At 47.6% G+C, this 22,035-nt stretch overlaps 1 protein-coding gene across 10 annotated transcripts in view; it reads right to left on the bottom strand.

The window, feature by feature from the left end:
* The window catches only part of TMCC1 (transmembrane and coiled-coil domain family 1), a 114,808-nt gene that overhangs the window by 9,341 nt on the left and 83,432 nt on the right, over window positions 1-22,035 (bottom strand). For all 10 annotated transcript variants that reach the window (XM_039378464.1, XM_039378467.1, XM_039378463.1 and 7 more), the window contains one exon: window positions 3,961-4,895. In XM_039378464.1, coding sequence (XP_039234398.1) covers window positions 3,961-4,895 — 935 coding nt within the window. The remainder of the gene's footprint in view (window positions 1-3,960; window positions 4,896-22,035) is intronic.

The following is a 22,035-nucleotide window of genomic DNA, read 5'->3' as shown; positions in this document are numbered from 1 at the left end:
ATGGGAAGCCATGACTTAATTTCAAACAGCCACACTGGATTTCCACACATTTTCTGAGGCTCACTGCGTGGGAATTGGGGAACTGGTCTGAAAAGGCTCAGAAACACAGTTATGACCATCTCATTTTTTAAAATGCTTTAAAGGCATTTTAAAGTAATAGCTCCAAAATACAAAGCTAATACACACATGGAAGCACATGGAAGGGAGGGATGTGACGAAAAGGACACTTTATCTGCACACAGTAAAGAAACTCTGATCAAACTGATGCTAAAGACCTTTGAAGTACACTGTAAACAGAGTTTAACACCTGTCTTCAGTTATCTCTCAAGATGGACCTTTTTTTTTATAGCTATGTCATACAAACTTCCATGTGATCTTTATTTGTCATGAAATACATCTTTATGCTACTGAACACACTGCTTCCAATAGTGGAGTAAACAGCTAAAAGCAGTATCTATTTGTAATATACTCCAAGTCTTCTACCTAGAGGATACACAAGGGACAGAGTTTGCTCCAAAGCTGCTCTCAGTGCCCACATCCCAGTACTTCCAGGTCTGAGCCTCCCTGGGAAGAGCACAGCTTTGCAGGGACATTTCGGTGCTGTCCTGGTTGGGCGAGCACCCACCTGGCCCAGCGTGCTGCCTCCACTGCCCAGCAATACTCCAGAAGAGCCTCCAGACCTCTGAGGTTCAGCTCCTTTGATCTATTTTAAAACACATCATGAGGACAGGCTGAAGTCCAACAAGTAGACTACATCAAAACCCAGACAAATGGAAGCACCAGCAACTACCATTTTGGCTGACGGATGTCTCCTGACAGGAGGGTGGGAGACCTAAATGCCCTTTCCAAGGATGTCAAGCTTGGAAAGAAACCCAAACCCTCAAACTGGCCACACTCCAAATATGTGAGCTCATGATTTCACCATGTACAAACAAGTTCCTAAAGGGACACACAAGATGAAAATACTCAGCAGGAACTTTATTTCAGTCTCAATAGCACAGAAAGTCCCTGTTCATATCAGTAAACAACTGCCACCTTCCAACAATGAGATAAGCAACAGGCCAGTTCGGTGCCTGCTCTGAAGTGCCGAGGTGCTGTCAGACTCTTCCTTCCTCAGTGACTCAGCCCCAGCGGAGCAGAGCGCTGCTCCAGGGCTGGCACGTGCGGGGCAGCACAGCCCACCCTGCACTCACCTCGATGCCACCAGGCCAGGTCAGGCCAGCCCTGGCAGCCAGCAACACCGGGGCAGGAGAACTGGAGCAACTGCTCCAGTGAGTCGCTGCCTCAGAGATAGTTAGCAAACCAGCAGCTACATGGAGTGATAGGCAAGATCTGGAAGCTGGGAAAGGGAGGGAGGAGATGGAGGAAGTAATGGAAAACCCACGAGGCAAGCCATGACTGATAAACAGAAACTGCACAAACACACAGGGAAAAAAAGATCAGAACCTGCAAAACAGTAGAACATCTAAGAAAGAGGAAATGGACAAAGACCAGGTGAGAAAATGTCACGGCACATGCTTTGTTCCAGCTTCCAGGTACAATGCAAACACTCAGTGTCACCTGACAAGCAAAGGGCTTCTCCAAATACCTCTTTTTTTTTTTTTTTCAAGCTCTAGCTCTGTGTTTGTTTTTGAAAGCTTCACAGAAATAGAGCAGACTTAGGAGGTATTTATAGCTTTTAAAACCAGTTATGATTAATTCGAATCCCCAGCCTCTCAGCACCAAACCACAATCTCCTTTCCCATCTTTTAATTTTTTTCTGAAGAGAGAGGTTCCAATTGGAGGAACAAGCGCCACACCTCCCTGCCAAGGCAGCAGCAACCTCTGCCCTTGGACACATCACATCACCTTCCAGTTCTAGGGTGACGTTGGCTTTTATCATGACGGTTCAAAATACACAAGCTATCAAACAAGAATGTAGATTTGTACAGTCAGGTAGTCATCCCGCTGTGATTAGCTCATTAGATCTCGCTAATCGTGCAGTTACCTTCAGAGACAAGGGCACTGACAGTAGTTTAACTGGTCCTCCTTAAAGGTCACACCTTTAATCTATCTGCATCAACATTCCAAATGGCAGGTCTAAATTACTATCTTTTTAAACTTTTATAAGCCAAGTGCAGATTCTCCCCGAAGCTTTTCACTCCAGGCTGCTTTGGTTAGCGGCTGGGCTCTGGGCTCACCTCGGGGCAGTGCTCTGTAAAGCTTAATGGCACATGACAGGTATGACTTCACAGTGCACTAGTATGGGACCTACATGAACCTTGCTCAGAGGTGTTGGACAGTAGTGAGCCAGTTTAGCTGACAACAGGCATCAGTCCCCAGGGTCCGCCATTGTACTTTCAGGCCACTCCTTCAGCTGTGCTGTGCTTGCATATAACATCCCACCATGAATGGCTGCTGCTGTATGTGTGAAACAACAACCTACACAGCAACAGACAACAGCACCTCTCTGCTGGGGAGCAGAAGATCCAGCTCCACGTCACTTCGGGATGTGACTTGATGACAATGAGTCACTAGGAACCAAAGTTGCTGTGCTGGGTGCTGGTTTCAGTCAAACCACTGATTGTTGCAAAGCAGGATTAGAAAGTGGTGTTGGTCTGGCTTTGTTTGCCCAAGCTCTGCAAAGCACACAGAAAGCTTGCTGTCTCTACCAGATCCTAGCAGGTTAAGCCTTTTCCAATGTTTTTCCAATGATTTGGCACCAGCATGTCTAAAGAGCTGCAGGGCAACTCCATGTTACACTGCACAAACCAACTCAGCAAGTGGCACGGGGCACTTCAGCAAGCCTGTCCCCACGCACCCGCAGCAGCTCTGCTGCGCCTTGCAGGTTGTGCTCCACAGCCAGGCGAAGCCATGAAGACCACAAGGAACTTCCTGACAGCAACCTGCTGTCCTCCACCAGAATGAGGGCTTTGGCCTTGCATTTCTTATTTAAAATTTAAGAATACTGTTGACTTAGACTGCAGTGTCTTGAATGCCTGAAGAAGAGCAGCTGGTAACTCTTCTCTTTGGAGCCTGGGGACAAGCTCTTGCTCCCAGTGTGTGAAGGGGAGGATGCCAAATTTCTACTGGACAGCACAACGCAGCCTGCCGAGAGCCTCTTCCAGCCAGTGAGGAGGGGGAAGCATTCCCTCAGCACCTCTCCATGGGCAGCTTTCCTCGGTGGGGAGGTGGGGGCAGCCTCAGGGTGGTGGGAGGCACTGGCTGCCATGCCACGCTGCCAGGCTGCCTCCCTGAAAGCCACTGTCCCCTCTCCCCTTTGACTTCATCAGGGACCAGCAGTAGTGCAGCAACTGCCCCACCTTTCCATCACTTTCAGTGAGGGGAGGGCCAATGGAAGCACAGGATACCCAATTCCAGAGCCCCGTAACCTCCACAACAAGCACACTGCCAGTATCTGACATTTAATTCAACTTAATTTCCTTGAACTCTGCCACTGTGGGCTGAGTGAAGGAGACAAAGGATATCCTAGTTCTGGCACACGGAAAAGATCACGTCTTGTCAGAGAACATTAAGAAAGCTGGAATGTTTCTTTCTCTGGTAGACATGGATCTGAGTGTCAGAGGAGGCAGGGTCAGTCACTGTCCATGCATAGTTCCCCGTCTCCCAAACCTTTGCAGGGTTTATGCAGGGCAAAGCACTGTCTGATAACAGTAACTGCATCAACGTACTCTTGATTTTGGGACACCTTATTAAAACTCTTTGGCTTGACTTTTTATCTTGAAAACACTGTGAAATAACCTTTTTCCTTGCTATTTCTTTCATGTAAAGAAAGGGAGATGAGCAGCAAGACAGCAATATCTACAAAGGACAAAACCAGGAGGGAAAAATCCTGAGACCACCACAGAGCTTCTCACCTGAATCAGGCTGTTGGGAACAGCCTGCTGAGTAGTACCATCCCAGCCCTGGTGCTCTGAGATCGCAGCACTGAATTGTGAAACAAAGTACCACAGCACGTACCTGTACCGCTCCTCCTGCAGGGTCTGCATTATCAACGTGTAATCCCTCTGGTAGCGAACCTTAAGGTCCTCAAATGACTCTTCCAGTCTTGCCTGTGTCTCTCGAATTTCTTGAATCTCATGCAATATTGCATCAAACCCTGAGCTCTGCATATCCAGAGTGTTTGTTTTGGAGCTGGAAGCTCCCACAGGGCCCCCCGTTGTGCTGTTGGCTCCCACCGAGCCCGACGTGGCACTGGAGCAATCCTCTTCACTGCCATATTTTGGGCTTGACTGAAAGTTCTGAATAATGCCTAGAGCCTTGCCTCCTGTCCCATCCTCCTGGCCTTCTTCTAAGGAGTCTTTCAGGTTAGCAATATTGTCTGCGCTCCCAAACTTGTTTCTTATGAGGGAGGCAATCTCCCGGGGTTTGGAAACCACAGCTCCTGCTGCCGAGTGTGTGGCCTGGGAGAAACTGGAAAGCCCACCTTTTACGCTGTCTACCACTCCCTCACTGAAGCCAGTGACTTTTGCTCCAACATCTTTCAAACCCTGATGCATATCCCTGAAGACATCCTTTGGCTGCCGAGGGATCCCATTCTGTTCAATCTCTCGCAGCTTTCGGTGGTAATGTTCCAGTTTCTTCTGCAGCTGCAAGATGGTCTGGGCTGACTTTTGATTTTTCTTCTCAAACACTTGCTTAATGCGGGCGCTCTGCTGCTTGTCTGCATTGTTGGCCAATTTCAGGTACTCTGCCACGTTATCATCACGGGCTGTTTGCTCAATTTTGATCTGCTCAGTCAGCTTCAGTATCTTCTGCTGCAGGTGTGTGATGGCCACTTTTGTCCTCTGCGGATCTGGGGTCCCATCAACGGAGTCCGTGTTGATGCTGCCATCAGTGCTGGAGGCCACGGCACTGGAGGTCTGCGCCAAGCTGCTGACTTCCAATCGCTCGATCTAGGCAAGGGGAGAGAGAAACATGAATGCTAATCATCAGCTTCACCAACAGAAAACCTTTCATTCTTTATGCAAACCAACTTGGCAAATGGAAGTAATTCTACAAAAATGCACCTTTTTTCTCGCAGCCCAGGGGACAGTATCAATCAAGTGAGCATTACGTGTTTTACGGACATTTAATAAAAGCTGAGAAATAAGCAAAACCCCTCATACTTGAGCCCACTTAATGGCCTCAAACAATCCAAAACTCAAGCATAAATGCTCATCAGGGCACCCGAGCTTGGCAGGCTGAGCACTCTGAGGTATTGGTACAAGGGCAGGGGCTCTACCCGCTGGAGAGTGAAGGGACCGAGAAGGTAACTGAGAGCAGAAGCCACATGGTTCAAGTGTACAGCACACCCGAGTCATTCCCAGTGCTTCACTTGTTTGTGCAGCAGCAACCGTGAAACTTACCCCGAAAAAACCACTCTGCTACGGTCAGTGCTTCTAACAGAGACACGGGGACCCGAACGGACCCCCCGCCGCGGCAAACCTTGCGAGCGGGTGTCCCCGAGCAGGAGAAAAACAGCGAGTTTCAAAGGAGAACTCCCGCTTTTGGCCAAAAAACAAGGCAAACGCTGTTTCAGCGCAACCGAACCCGACAAGTGCCCGCCGCGAACGGCCCGGGCAGCCCCGGGAGCCCGCGGCGCCCCCCCGCCAGCCCGGTCCCGCCGTACCCCTTCGCCAGCCCGGTCCCGCCGTACCCCTTCGCCAGCCCGGTCCCGCCGTACCCCTTCGCCAGCCCGGTCCCGCCGTACCTTGTCTCGGCGCAGCAGCAGCAGCGCCCGCTCGCCGTGCATGGCTCCGCCGGCCGCCCCTGCCCGGGCACGGAGCGCGCCCGCCGCCCCCCCGGCCCGGCCCCGCCCGCCCCGCCCGCCCCCTCGCGGCACGGAGGCCTCCCGGGCCCGGGGACCGCCCCGACCGCGGCCCGCACCGATCTCCCTGAATGGCTTTTACACTTTCGGCTCCCGCGGCCACCGGCCCGGCGGGGACCGGCCAGGCAGCTCCCGGGCTGTTGCACTGGAACAGCTGCCAGCTGACCCACAGCTACTGCCCAGACGCAGAACCATGTCCGTGTTTGTGAATATGCGTTTTACAAAACAAAAAGTGCTCTTACAGTTAACTGTACCCTCTCTCTCGATTCAATATTCCATATTTAATGCAAAAAAAATCAACATCTTGCAGGCAGCAACACTGGCCACACTGGGGATCAGCCAGGATCCTTTCATAACCCTGAGGTTCTCTGTTTGCTATCCCATCAACAGGAAAACCAGTCAGACGCCTGGAAAACCATTTTCCAAAGGAGTTCAGCTGCTGGAAACCACAGAATATCAGTTCTCAGTCAGTTGTGACTCCTGAAATATCAGCTGCTCTCTTAAGAGGGTTTAGTTCTAGAAAACCTGGATCTTGGCATCATCATCATCATCATGGCCAGTCTTTGCGAACGAAGATTTGGGAAAGGTCTCTACCCACGTTTATTACAAGCACGCTGGTGATACAGGGCTTTGCAAATGCGGGTAAGGCCTTTGAGCCTGCGCAATGGATTTTTTAGGTGAGACACAGTGTGCGCTGAACTGAGCCCACCCTTTAATCCTAAGGTTCATCTGCCGGGGCCGAGCGAGCTTGGACGGTGGCAGCGAGGTCCTCAGGACGTAGGTTTGTTTAGAGTGACCTTCTCTTAGATGGATGGCCTTACAGGGCTGAACGAGCTCCATCTGCCCGGGTTTAGAGTTGTCGGATCTTGGCATAAATCAATGGAAAATTGGTGCTAAGAATTCATATTAATCAATGGGACCAACAATATGCATGACATCAGTACTGCACAGAGAACATGCTGTCTCCAAAATGTAGGGATGTACATTTTTAAGTCATACACATTTGTTAAGATACCTCTTCTTGGAATTTATAATTTCATTAAGATTTTCCCAGGGCTGTCACTGATCTGATTTCTCCCTATGGCCTAGAAGGACAGAAAGACCCTGGTTGTGCAGGGCACGTCTGGCCTGGTAACATCACCCAGCGCCCGTGGCACAGCTGCTCTGAGCCTCACTCACAGAGCAGCTCTGCCAACCTGCCCCCTACCCCAACAGCAGCACAGCACAAGGTGTCTGTGCAGCACACAAGACAATCTTATTACTGTTAACTGCCTACGAACCAAGAGCTTCTCAAAAAACCCGTCAATCCATTCGTGACAATCTCTGCCTACTCCAAAGCAAAGACATTTTAGTATTAGTGGCAGACGAAAAAAAGAAAGATCCACAAATTTTATGCAAAATGTTAACAAATTAATTTGATATAACATTTTATCCTTTTTTTTCACAATCCTTTTGTTCTGGGCAGCAGTAAGGGTTGAGTGAGTGTGGGACTGACCCTGTGTCCCAGAACCAAACAACTGCTGATCACCAGCTCTTCTGCAGCCCACATGCTCCAAGCTGAGATCTGCACAGATAAGTGTCATGGAACTAATGGGGCTTCAATATTATGTTGCAGTAAAGAGTTTCTATCAGCTCAATGTACTTCAGGTTGGGTCTAATTAGTCTACATGTGTGGATAATTACTATAAATTACACTAATAGTACACTCTTCCTCTCAGACACAAATTTTGTGAGAGAAAAATTTAGTACAAACTTTCTCTTCCCCTCCTTTTAAAGTCAACTGACTTCAGCAAATCTGCTCAGGTTACCTCCCTACACCCGTGGCAGAAAATAACCTAGAACAGCAGTAGTAGAATAAACCATGTTGGGATAATTGCTTTATAATTACCAGCTGTGTGGATATTAATCTGGGATAAGAAAAAGAGTTCTTTCCAATGCAAAAGGAAATGGCTGTGCAAAGTGCAGTTCTGGAACAAAACAGAGATAATTTCTTTGTCCATATTGACAAGACTTTGTAAAGGGAAGACCTGGCACAAACTGTGTCCCTGGGAAATTCTGGTGACGTATTATTGAATTTGAGATGCCTGGCAATCTGTCCTGAAAAGATGCTGGTAAAGTAAATACTGTAATGGTCAATGCTTGCATAAGAATAGGGATTACAATTCAATAGTCAATCTCCCTTGCTATACAATTTCCCAGTATATTGACAGTTCCGATCAAGGGGAGCTGTGTGCCCTCCCACCAGGAGGTGCTCTGAGAACTGCTCCGGCACTATGCCATGAACCAAATGAAATCATGTGAAGACCTTATGCTTTGTCTCTCTCAAGATCTCACCGAATTCCCAGCACTGTCTACGCTCTCAGGCTTCCTCTCCTGTACAGGTTTTCTAATGTCTATTCTGCAGCACACAGCCCAAAACCCACTTCAGGATTCTGCCTTTTGGTGCTGCTGAAGAGTAAACATAGAAGTTCCTCTAAAGGTGTTTCACCCTTTTAGAACTTTTCCAGTGAGAAAACACACAAAATCATTCACCAAGAATATAGATTGTTGTTTTCAAACAGGCAGGGTAGCTGCATAAGTGAACAGCAGCTTTCAGAGCAAGCTTGCTGCAAGGGGACTCCTGCTTCCTCCTCCCTTGTCTGGAGCCTCACAAGTGTGACTGAAAAGTGTCATGTTACTTAGAATAAAAACATACAGGGCAAAGTGAGACAGGGGAGCTGAGAGTGACTGCCACACACAGCCTCAGCAGTTAACAGCACCCAAGGCACCCATGTTAGTCACCTTCCCGGTGACTGTACACCTGAGTGGCAGCTAAAACTAACCACAAAAACATTCAGAAGTTGTTTTGTTTCCTTTTCCCACTGTGCTGAAGGCAGTTCAGTCATACAGGCAGAAAATCTAGGAGACTCATACAAAGTCAAGTTTGAGACTTCCTGTTTGGAAACACCCCTCATTAACAGCATCATTAGCATGTGGCAGGTGCAGCAATGGGCTCAGGAACTTGGCCAATCCCTCCATGCTGAGTGGGCAGACGGACTCCAGCCTCAGGCAGGCGCCAGGAGTGGAGACTTGCAGTCTCTGATGACATTTACAAGACAGTTGGTTCGTTAGTAAATAAGATCTCTCGTTGACACCTTACAGGGAATAAAAATCAGAGGGAAGAAAAAAAAAAAATGTTCTTTGTGCCTGACCATGTGTGCAGAATTACAGCCCCCCAAGGCCCTGCTCCATTGGATCTGCATTAAACCACCTGAGTGTGTATTGAATAAAGCCACACACAGAATCCCTGGCAGGTACAATGAAGAGCTATTTAAACATCACAAATTACTGTGAGGTACCTTCATCATATTCTATTAAATGCCATCAACAGCCACAAGTCACCTCCCTGGAAGACACCTGCAGCACATGACTTGAAACACCTGAGCGAAGGTGGCACCAGCCCCGCTGTCCCGTGAGCGGGCAGTGCCTGGTCACTATGGATCCAAGACAGACACTGCATATGGCACAACTTACCACAGGTCCCAAAGAAAATAAAAAAGTGACACAAATTCCCCTGCCTCACACACCCAGATGGTGCAATAAGCTATTTATGACCTACAGCTTATCAAGAGTTGAGAGTGTTTTTCTAATGCTTTGCTTTTCAAAGGTTGTTACCAAATCACAGATCAGCTGGGGTTGGAAGGAACCTCTGGAGCTCACCTTGTCCAACCCTCCACTCAGGCAGGGCCACCAAGGGCCAACTGCCCAAGGCCATGTCTAGGAGGCTTTTGAGTGTCTCCCAGAACAGAGGTTCCACACTCACATCCTACATTTGTGCATCTGTATGTAATAAAAACTTGGGCCTGTAAGTCTCTCTGTTCCAACGCTGCCACACATCTGATACTACCAACTCTGTGGGTCACTATTTATTTCCAATTGCATATTTATATGATGGCAAATCCTGTGTAACAGCATAAGTAAGGGAGAATATTTCTGATCATTCACCTCTCAATTAAATACACCCAGAAGATCCAAATACTGATGCACTTAACCATCCCAAGAAACACAACTGCCCACTCATGTATGGATTCATTTATGAATTCACCTTCCACCTTCCCTCAGCAAGTGCTCAGGGTGCATACAAGCTCCTGCTCTATGAAACATCTGCCTTGGCTTTACTGCCAAGAAGAATACAAAAGAAAAACAAAGAACAGGTCCAGTGTGATTCCTTGTGACACACAGTGCAGTTATCCTGAAAAACTGTATTGGCCGACTGAATGTTCAGAAGCTGCTGCAGCTTTGCATTTTACAGAATTAGAGAATCACAGAATCAACTGGGTTGGAAAAGACCTCTGAGATCACTGAGTTCAACCTATGACCTAACGCCACCTTGTCAACGAGACCATGGCACTGAGTGCCACATCCAGTCTTTCCTTAAACACCTCCAGGGACAGTGACTCCACCACCTCCCTGGGGAGCCCATTCCCATGTCCAATCATTCTTTCTGTGAAGAACTTCTTCCTACTGTCTAACCTAAACCTCCCCTGGTGCAGCTTGAGACTGTGCCCTCTTGTCCTACTGCCAGCTGCCTGGGAGAAGAGACAGACGCCCACCTGGCTCCAACCTCCTGTCAGGGGATTGTACAGAGTGATGAGGTCTCCCCTGAACCTCCTCTTCTCCAGGCTGAACAACCCCAGCTCCCTTAGACTCTCCTCACAGGGCCTGTGCTCCAGACCCGTCACCACCGTTGTCACCCTTCTTTGGACGCTCTCCAGCACCTCAATGTCCTTTCTAAATTGAGGGGCCCAGAACAGGACACAGCTGCTGGCCTCACCAGCACTGAGTATAGGGGCAGAATCACTTCCCTGCTCCTGCTGGCCACACTTCCTGATCCAGGCCAGGATCCATTGGCCTTCTTGGCCACCTGGGCACACTGCTGGCTCATGTTCAGCTTCCTGTCAAACCACGCTCCCAGCTCCCTTTCTGCCTGGCTGCTCTCCAGCCACTCTGTCCCCAGCCTGTGGGGCTGCAGGGGGTTGTTGTGGCCAAAGGGCAGGACCTGGCACTTGGCTGCTTGAACCTCATCCCCTCGGAATCAGCCCAACTCTCCAGCCTGTCCATGTCCCTCTGCAGAGCCCTCCTGCCTTCCAGCTGGTCAGCACTCCCCCCCAGCTTGGTGTCATCTGCAAATTTGCTGATGGTACACTCAATCCCCTCATCCAGATCATCAATAAAGATATTAAACAGAACTTGGCCCAACACTGATCCCTGGGGACACCACTAGTGACTGGATTCCAACTGGATGCAGCTCCATTCCCCACCACTCTCTGTGCCCCACCATCCAGCCAGTTCCTAACCCAGCACAGAGTGCCCCGGTCCAAGCTGTGGGCTGCAGCTTTTCCAGGAGTGTGCTGTGGGAGATGGTGTCAAAGGCCTTGCTGAAGTCCAGATAGACACACCCACAGCCTTCCCCTCATCCACCAGGTGGGTCACCTGATCATAAAAGGAGATCAGGTTGGTCAGACAGGACCTGCCCTTCCTAAACCCGTGCTGGGATTTTAACAGGCTCCAGCTACTTACCCACAGAAACTGCTGGTCATCCTTGCCAGCAACTATTCTGAGCTCTCCCTAGCACACTCCTAAATCCAAAGCCAAACCAAAACCATCTGAGGAAAGCACACAAACAGATGGACAGCTCAAGGAATTCTTGCTGTGTGTTTTTCACAGCACAGCTCATTGGCTAGATTATAATTGGGGTTTCTAAGAGATAAACAGCCTTTGCCTGTGGGCAATTAACCCTCAGGATGGTTATGGAAAAAAAACCCAAACAGTAAGTAAACAAAAATGAAAACTGACCCTGAAAAAAAAAAAAGAAAAAAATGCACTACAGTGCCTTTGCCTGCCTCAGACAACAGCTTGAGCAGGGAACCAACATTGTTATACCAAGAGGAAATGGCTTTCCATCTTACTCAGAGTAGTTAAACAGTCCCGAGTGATGATAACTACAACACAAGTGTGCTGAGGGTCCATCTGCCAACCCAGAGGCTCCGTGTGCCCTGCTCTGCAGAGAGGGGAGAGCAGGTCCTGCCCCGAACACAAGGGCTGTCAGCAACCACAACCCAGCAATGTTTCACATATGCTCTCCCTTTCCTCAGAGGGGTCCAAACCAAGCAGCCCCCTGCCTAACCCTGTACTGTCACAGCTTGGGGACAGACAGGATAGCAACTCCCTCCAGGGCTGAGGTGCAAGCTCTCCGAGGACCTAGTGATAAGGCCCTTGGAGATGCTATTACCACATTCCTAAAGACGGTTCACCATCAGGCCCCAGCCCCATACCAGCCAGACCGCAGGAACACCACCAGAGCGAAAGGTGACCTGGAACTGCTTCACTTGACACTGGTGCCAAGAGCAGCGTCCACCAAGTGATGGCCTGAAGTACACAAACAAATCCTCAACCACAGCTTGGGGTCTGGTAAAGCCAGCTGCAGCAAGACTTGTCCATGGCCTTGTCACCTAATTTAATATGAAATGGAGTTGTGATTCATGTGCTGCATCAAGTGTCAGAAACAGAGTTTAGCTATGAAGGAACCAGCTGTCTTTTCCTCAGAGCTGTCAGTGGCAGAAATCCCCAAAGCAGACCAGTATTTCAGCTTTAGACCTCGCTGGGGTCAGGAGGAATGATGGGAGATGCTGCTGCCACATGATGTCATAGTCACTGTATCAGAGAGCATTGCAGGCAGTATCTGTCACAACCAACACAAGCCATTCCACGAGGGAGCTCCGGTGAGTCCCTGTCAGTCCAGGACAATTGCTGGTCCCAGACGCTTCTCCCACAGCACCAGTGCAGTGGAGCCTGGTGGGCCTCACATGTTCCCCCTGCTTGACTCCACCTGCACAGGGCCCTGTGCCTCTTGGGAAGCAAACACATCACTAACTAACTGGTTAAGAGGTAGCTGAAGCTACAAAACTGACTTACACTTTTCCCACCTGTGGTTCAGGCAGCGCATCCCCAGTGCCTGCCAGCCTGGTGCAATGGGCTCAGGCAAGGAACACTGGACAAGCTGTTCCCTCAAATGGGACGGGGACATGCGGGACCAGGCACCAGTTTGGCCCACGAGTACTCACTGACACAGGAGACAGAAGGGACTGACATGGTGCAGTGTAACATCTCCCTTAAGAGGCTGTCTGTGGCCCTTTTAATTCTTTTTAAAAACCAAATTGCTGCCAAAGACATCACCTTCTTGACTTCAAACTTCTGAAATCTTGAGAAAAGGTATTTTTGAGTGCAAAACCAGTAAGGCTTGGTGGCCCAATTCAGTAATGGTTTCCCCAAGCTACAGACTAGTCAAGCAGAAAATCATTGGTGTTGACTGAATAAACAGGGCAACATTGTGGGTGATGCAAGTCCAAGGGAATGGATACAACAATCTGACTGGAAAAATAAAAAAGAACTGAATTATACACAAGGGCTCATAGAAGGTGGAAACGGATGATGCAGCAAAAGATATGGCCAAAATAACATCCATGGATGTTTATTTTAGCAGCTCCCTGATTTTTAATCTGAGGGGAGTGCCAATCAGGCCAGGAGTTACAATAATAATGACAGGAAATGAGGTAAACCTAACAAAAAATTAAGTAAAGGAGTCAGTAGGAGAGAGTGGATTAGGAAACAAGTTTATACAAGCTTTTATCAGAAAGTGACTATATAAAATCATGGGGTTTTGTTTGGTTTTGTTTTTTTTTAACTCATCCTGTTTTCACTAGTGTGTCTGAATCATATCTCATTACCTGAGACACAAAATTTTTGTTAACACTTCCCAGAGAGTTAGAGTGGTTTTGGCTTTTTTTTTTTTTAATGCTTCAAGCTGCTATCTGATAAATAAAGATTATTACCGCATGTTACATATTCATTTGTAAAGAACAGAGTTTAATTTTGTGGTTGCAAGTTAACTTTGACTTGCAAAGCACTGAAGCAAACTGGGTCTGGAGTCTGGGAGGACAAATGCCTCTGAATGATCCCTCTGCACGATTCGTCTACACAGATCCTTTGCAAGAGCAAGGATTCCCCTTTTTCAGGGGATGTTTCTCTGTTGAGGTTTAATATGCATGCCCCCTCCAAGTGTTTAGTCTAAAGGGCTCCAGTACATGAGCAGAGCAACTGCACTTCTACATTTACTTCACTTCTTTTATTTTTAGCTGTAGTATTTTCTGCAGGAACGACACAGAGCATGACCATAACCAAACTTCATCCTGAAAGCAGCTGATCCAATCAACAGTTCGTACAATATTATTTAAAAACAACAGGATTCATGTTTCCTGCAAACATATTGCTTTGTCATTCCTGTAGAGCATTTCCTGACACATTGTTTCCTTATTTAAAGCCTTTCTAATATAACACACACAGTACATCAGCTGATACTTGTCAGAGCTATGCAACAGAGCTGCTTCAGTCTCCTGCCCTGTTCAAAGACAGCTTGTGTTTGCCCCAAGTGCTGCAGGTACTCCTGCATTAGCACCACCTAAATCTCTGATATTGCTCCAAGTGGCAAACTCAGCTTGTCAAGGACAAGCACAATGTGGGCAAGGGCAGTCCGTACAGCCCAGGGACACACGTTCCCTGGGGCTGCCGGCACATGGCACGGCTGCCTTGGGAAACCTGGAAGAGGAGAACACTGAGCAGTGAGACATCAGAGAGGAAGGTGTGCTCAAGGGATGGTGAACACCCAGCAGTCAAGCAACAGGGCACCTGTCCAGAAATCCACAGGGAACACTGAATCAGGTAAATACTGAAGTCACTACACTGCTTTTGGTATTCTTGCAAAAGCCAAGAATCCTAATCGAGATCTCCATTTAGAGACAGCCCTCAGTGCAGCATCTCCTCAACGTGTGGTGGAAAGCTGCTCAGGCTACCCTGACCTGGCCTAGAGAGCACAGAACATGGTATTCTGTGCTCACTACTCCTCTCTCCAGCTCTCAAGAGGTGATGCAGCAGCCTGATGTTATATGTGCCAAGATGCAAAGCAAACATCTATCAACCTGGGAGGTACAACACCTTTAACCCCCGTTTTCCTACTGCCCTGTAGCGCTGTGGTCCGTATCACTGCAACCTGGCATTTCTAACAGGGCTGTTTCTGAGAGCCACCTGTGTGCCACTTTTGTTATGAAGACTGATGAATGCAGTGAGACAAAGAATACACATCCAGTACAGAAGATATTATTCTCCTTTGGCAAGAACTGTGAGTCAACTAAATCAATGGATTAGACATATGTGTTTCAAACACAACAGGAACACTATGCAATCTCTCAACCATGTCTTCTGCAGATGGTAACAGGCAAACCTTCAGCAATGGCAAAGGCAAACAGCACAAAAACAGTCTGAGTCCTGGATTTCTTTTTTCTCCAGAAAAGAGCCACAATGGATGGGAGAGCTAACTGTAACAATTCAAAGAGAAATAGCTTCTATTTTGCATTGCAGATCAGAGCATCAGAAACTATACTGCCTCTCTTCAATATTTAATAAATTGAGGGAGAGATACTGTTTACTGTTAACTCAAGACTAGGAAAGAGCAATGCCAAGCTACACAGCTCAATGAAACCAAAGAAAGATACTTAATCATTTCTGAAGGTCACCAGCTCCACAGGAAGCAGTATGCTTACTCTTTTTCTACCTGAAGAAGAATATGGTTCTGCAGTTTGTTTACTACTTTGTGAAAATACATTTTGCACAGCTAAAACAGCAAAACAAGAGGTCACACTAAAAAAGCTACCAATGCAAGTACCTTTCTCTTAACACTGGGCTGCATCTGCACCCACCTTCTTTCATTGTTCACTGTTTCATAAAAAACAAATCCCAAAACAACATAACCAGAAAATCCCAAAAACCAGCACCATATTTGATCTTGTTTACGGATTGCAACACTCACTCAGGCAGGAGCCTTTTTCATACTTTCCAGCTTATGAAGCGAAGAAAAGCTATATAAAAAACTAACCACTGAAAGTCAGCAGCAGTGCCCAGAGGAAAAACACAGCGCTCCCAAGGCTGATGCACAAAACGAGGTCAAATTCCATTAGAGATTCAAATAAAACAGCCAAACAAGACAGCTACTGCTGTTCCAGTGATGCTCGCAATCTCCTCACCTTTGCGGGCTCGCAGAAGTCCCTTTCGCAGCACACGCAGGTACAGCAGCACCACATAAACATCCCCGCGCGGCCATGGGCAGCCCCGGCGCTGGGCAGTGCCCTCGGCCGGACCGCTGGCCGAGCATGGCTGAGCCGGGCCGGCCCCGCTCCGCTCCCCGCCGGCAGCGGCAGCGCCGCTCCAGCCGCGCCGCACGGCCGGGACGCGGCATTTAAAGCCACAGAGCTTCCCAGGCGCTGTGCAACGCTCGGCACTATTTTTAAAACCACACCTTCGAGCCAGAAAAATGGTCCAGGATAACATAACCAAATCGGGAGCAGATCAATAGAGTCAAAGTGACACAGTTGTTCCTCAGCGACACAACACGACAGACCTGGGGGCAAGGGTCAAGCAAGAATTGATAACCGATTCCAAGATGCGCATCAGGACATAAATCCACCTATAACTATATGCTCTAATTGCAGCACTGCTGAAACACTGCTGTTTAATAATCCCTAAACACAGTTTTCAGAATATTAACATGATCTCGTGGAAGGCTGAAGCTCTAATTAAAAAGTCATTGTCACAGGACTCCAGCACACAACAGAACCAGCACAGCACTGTAACCAGAGCTGACAGTGGGGCAAGAATAAACCTCAGCACCACTCATCCCCTACCCCCAAATTCCTTGTCAAAGATAAGGTGTTTTACTATCATATTTAGAAGATATAAAGCAAAGGCTCATCACTCTGCTTGACAGCTCTGACCCACAGCACCTTAAGCCATCTAGCTCCACTACTTTGGACCCATTTGTGAAAGGCACCTTCAGCTCATGGCTCCTTCTCCCCTTGCTCTTCTCTGTCTCACTGATACTCCCTGTTTGTAGCAAATATTATCACTCACCCGGGACAGAGACAAGATGATCCAAAGCCAAGCCATTAATTCAGAGTATGCAAGGTGCTCCAAAGGCTGACATACCAGGAACTGCCAAACCCGACAGGAGTGGAGTGGGCTTTTAGGACTTCCTCAGTGCATGAACCCTGCAGCATGTTTGCAGCCAGCACTGATATAAGGACTGAACTTTCCATTTTTAATTTATGTCTGTCCCTTTGAGCCAATGTCTCTTCGAAGCTCTGACAGACATCACAGTGCTTGGGTTTGGTACGTTTGCGTTTTTGTTTTTAAATCATTCTCTTTACTTGCAGTAATGCACAGGTAATGTGAAGAAATTCTGCACTGACACATTAATTCACAAAATATAAATTTCAGCAAGGTAACATAGGAAAAACTCCTGACTGACTCAAACCATGGGTAATGTGGAAGAAAATACTACTGTGTACAAAATTCAGTTTTCATTAGGAAAAAAGGAAAATAAGAGGAATTAAAACCTGAAAATGTATTCTGTAGGAGTCAAATTTAGAAGACAGACAACAAAAAAAGCCATTGTCTTAAATGATACTGGTATGTCAGGTGGTATTTATGGAAAAAACATTATGATGAAAGGACAAGTGCATCGTACAGGCCATTTAGAACAGGAACTGGGAAGAAAAACAGTCCACAGAGCAGGAACAGTAACATCTGATTCATGCGGGAGAGATGCCATGTTGGTGTAGAGATGTTAAATGATACGGCCCAGAAGCGTTTCTGTGGACGTTTCTGTGATGTCAGGGAACAGGACATGAAGGACAATGGATGAGACAAAAGGGAAGAGGCAGGTGGATATCAGAGCTGTCTGTGGTACAGTGGGTGACCCACAGACCCATCCCACCATCGCGCCGTGTCCCCAGCACTGCCGGGGCCCTGCGGCGGGGAGGCGGCTGAGGGAGCGGTGCCACTCCCCACCCCACTTTGTAACGCTCTGCCACAACACCAGCTGCCTCAAAGCTGCTCCTGTCCGCGGGTCTGCGCCTCGGGAAGAGCTCAGGCAGCACCACTGCAGTAACCGAGGCCAAGACATGCGCAGGACGCAAGTGAAAGTGAAACTACCACAACTGACCATAATGCCATAGATTCCAAACTGCAACACAGTGCCATGAAAATGATTGCAAAACCCAAAAACTGCAGGAAATCTAATTCAACTGACACTTGCATTACTATTTCTCTAAGTGTATTCTCAGGGTTAAAAGCTAAGAGTGTTTCTAAAAATCGATCCACTTATAGAAGTATTAGGTATTGAGATTCTCTGCCTAGAAGCATGCTAACAAACAGCACACAGAAACACTGGTATTAGTTGCTGACCTGTACCAAACGAGGATGCCAGCCCCCATCTGCCACATCTCTGCGCTCACCCACGTGTCCAGGGCACGCAGCAGTCTCAGCACGGTGCACTGACCGCACTGCAGGCGCTGCAGAGAGCGCCCGGCTCCGTCCGCTGCGCTCCAGAGCCACGGGGGGCACGAACCAGGCCAAGAGCCATCTACCCTGTTGCAAGAGTCTAGTGAGAAATCTCCACTAAAAACAGAAACTGAATAATTTCTGTCCTCGTGCAAGTTTAGGGCACACACTGGATTTGGAATCGCAATCTAACACAATATCAAGAAATATTAAAAAAAAAAAAAGCGTCACTTTTTCAAGGAACTATTTCACATTCATATGGCAGATTTCCCTATCAGAAAGCAGTGTCAATACTGAGAAACATCCAGATGCCCAAAACCAAAAGGTCATCTGTTAATGACAGCAGATCCAATTTAACAGAGGTGAAAGGGAAGGGTGGTAAAATTGCTTGTGTAGAAAGAACATCACTAGCCTTATTTAGGAAGCAGCTTATGTTGGGTACAACCCAGTCTGATTCACAGGAATTTTACTATTGTTCAAATAGGTCATTTCACCATATAAAGGAACAAACAAATCCATGAAAATTCATGAAAATATGCTCATTAGTCTACTTAAACATATTCAGAGAGCCTTCTAAAGCTTTACCAAACAATAAAAACAAACTCAACCTACCAAGCTGAATTTCACCTCCATTAAGAGGAGTTGGTCTAGCTCCTCATCCAAGAGGAACCCATGCTTTCCTCAGTGAGTTCTGTTACACTCCCAAAGTGTGGCAACTGAGCACTGGTGTCCCATGCTGCTAAAAGGAGACTCCTATACTCACGAAGAAATAAAAACATCATAAAAAGAGCATCAACAGCTACTCTTCCATGCAAATGAAACTCAAACAGCTCTAGCACGTTGCAATCCAGTAGCGAGTCAGTGTAGAACTTGCTGCTGCAGGAACTCCAGCAGTGCTGCTGCCCTTGCCTTGCTTCTCCAACAACTCGCTCGGCAGGAGACAGTGACAGTGACCACCACATGATGGGATCAAGTCTCAGCAACGTGGGGTGTCATAGACATTCCCAAGTGTCTCAGCCAAGAAAAGAAAAAGCCTAGTAACTTGAGCCAGTATTGAGAAGAGCAGGGAAGAGATGGGGCACTGAGCACACTTTCCTGCTAAGGGCACTCTCTGCGCACCATCCCACAGCATCAGCAGTAATGGGGGTGCAGCCACAGGCAGCTTGCAGCTTGTTCACATTCTACAGTATTTCTTTCCTGAAGTCATTTTGTAAAACTGGAGAGAGGATGTTGGAGGGGAGGGAGAAGGGCAAATGAGCTTTGGTTGAACGTAAAAACTTATGGAGATTAGATTCTCATATGACCCCTGTAACAAGATGAGAACTCTTTCCAAGACCCCTTAAAACAAAAAAAGTTCTGGGAAAAAATGAAGCAGGGACTAAATATTAAGTAATGCAAAATATGAAGTGAGAGAGTAAGAAACTGGCAGAAAATTCAATTTCCAAGTTGTGATCATTCTCTCACTGCGCTGTTCCCTAAAGTGGTGCTTAGACTGTGGAGAAAAGGCCACCTCCCCGCTCCCTCCCTCCTTCAGAGTATTTCACATGTGAAATGACTCTTGAACACCCAAGGCACACACCTGACTGATGGGAAGGAAAGCCAGTGTTAGGGCTCCTGACAGCAACAACTGAGCAGCGCACCCTGTGTCAAGGAAATTGGGAAAATGACAACACAAAAGGAATCGTTAGAGGAAGACAAATTCCTGGCACTGAAACAGCAGAGAAGCCTAAAAACAGGCTATAATTATCAGAAGGAAACTGGGCCAGCACTATAGCAGGACATCCTTGATTTGGCTCCAAGTCCTCTGGAGGCACAGGAGCAGAGGGCTCAGGACCGGGCTGGGCACAGCCGGGCAGAGGGCGGCTGTCTCCGTGCGGCCCCGCGGCAGCACCGACCAGCACTGACCAGCACTGACCTGCTGGACCGAGCGTCTGGGGGAGGTGGCACCACCAGTGCACCGTGTGCCCTCCTCAGAGTCACAAAGGATATGGTGCCCACAGTGCTGTGGGTATGTTTAAGAGAAAAATCAGATTCGTGGTTTTCTAGCTGCTGTGAAATACACATTATAATTTGTCCTGTCAGTTTAGGACACTGCTGTTCCTAAAGCTTCATGGTTTGGACTTCTGAATTCCCTTCCTCCCTTTTGAGACTTAAAATGAACACAGATTGCTTAAAATTCAAAGCCATAGGATTTGCCTTTATTGAGTAGAACTTCATACGGCCAGTGAAGGGTTAATACCCCAACACCACTCCTGGATCAGTAACCTCAGTGATATGAGGCCTCTTGCACAAGGCTTCCTCCTTAATTCTGTGGTGATCAGTAAGTTCCTGCACAGCTGCAAGACCCCAACACAGATCCTGGTCTTGATCCATACTAACCTCAAAACTGAAACCCAGCAACCTGCTCCCACACTTACTGCCCAGGACAAGGGCTGAAGCCACCTGAACATTCTGCTGGTATATACAAATTACAAACCTGCATGTGATTATAAATGCAGCAATAACCTAATGGTAAGAGGTACCATTTGGGCCAGAAGTACTTTAAGCTAATGCATTATTTAATATTTACCTTCTAATTTAAGCTCCTAGACTTCAAAGTCACTGCACAGAGCTGGAGTTCCCCTCCTCTGTACTTACCCACTCGAATAAAGTTTTGACTATATTTGTCTTTTGCAGATTTCCTCAGAGGATGCTCTATGCAGGACTTACTTTCTTTTTACTGGTCGCAGTTTCTTGCCCCAGTTTTAATCATCAGAATAAAAACAGTCCTCCCTTTCCTCACACCTGTTTCCAGAAGTATTTAAAATGTTTCCATTAGTACTTAAGGAGAGAGAGAGAGGTTAGTCCATAAATCCCATATCCCACAGCCACGACGTGAATGAAGTGTGGCTGCACCAATGGGGCTTTTTATAACCAGTTCAGCACAAAACCATCACTGTGAGTCTGAAGGAAGGACCAGGGCAGGCTGTGATGATGCAGCTCAGCACTGGAGTACCACTGAGGGCAGCCCACACCATGCAGGTGTCCCCAGGAGGGGATGTTCGGAGAGGGAACGGCTGTGTGGATGGGCAGGTCACCCTCCAGGAGACATCAACACCAAGGACATTTCCAAGGGTATTCTGATCACTGCTTCATCAAGTCAACTCTTCCACAGTAACGAGAGAAATCCGGTTGCTGCCTGCCAGACTGCTGCTAGACCAGATCTGCATACATGGTTAAATGATGTCTAGTTAGGGAAGGGCTTCTCAGCATTCATAACCTAGTGCAGAGAGACTGAGCAGCTTGTCTATTCCAGCTACTCATGCCATGATCCAAAGCCTCACTGTAGTACTGATTAAGCTCCACTTCCAAACATGGAATGGAACTTTAAAGAATTCCACCCAAAGGACATACAAAACTGCACTAAATCCCTGTCCATTCCTTTCCATCTTTCCAGGTATGGAAAAAACTGGCAAGTCCCAGATGAATGCCTGCACCTCAGCCTGGCACGAGCAGCCGAGGGGCTCATTGACGGCTGCTGCTTCATGGTCACGGGGAGACCCTCTGCTTCCAACCACGAGGGAGGGAAAAACTAAGTCAAACTTCAGCAGACCTGTGACCTGCAGCAAAGGGCTTTCAACACTTCTGGTCTTTTTTTTTTTTTTTAAATAAACAATGAATTGGTTAATCTGTTAGAAATCTGCATATAAAAAACCAACTTCCTTCTTCCTGACACAGTAAAATACAAAATAAAGACTTTTAGCACACTATCCAACATGGCTCTGGCTGAGCAGAAACCACAATCAAGGCAAAGTGCC

This window comes from Pipra filicauda, unplaced genomic scaffold, assembly GCF_003945595.2.
Source record: "Pipra filicauda isolate LSUMZ 115617 unplaced genomic scaffold, ASM394559v2 scaffold139_size1960392_pilon, whole genome shotgun sequence".
Classification (NCBI taxonomy): domain Eukaryota; kingdom Metazoa; phylum Chordata; class Aves; order Passeriformes; family Pipridae; genus Pipra; species Pipra filicauda.
The sequence above is the reverse complement of the archived record's forward strand: the minus strand, read 5'-3'. Positions and strand labels throughout refer to the sequence as shown.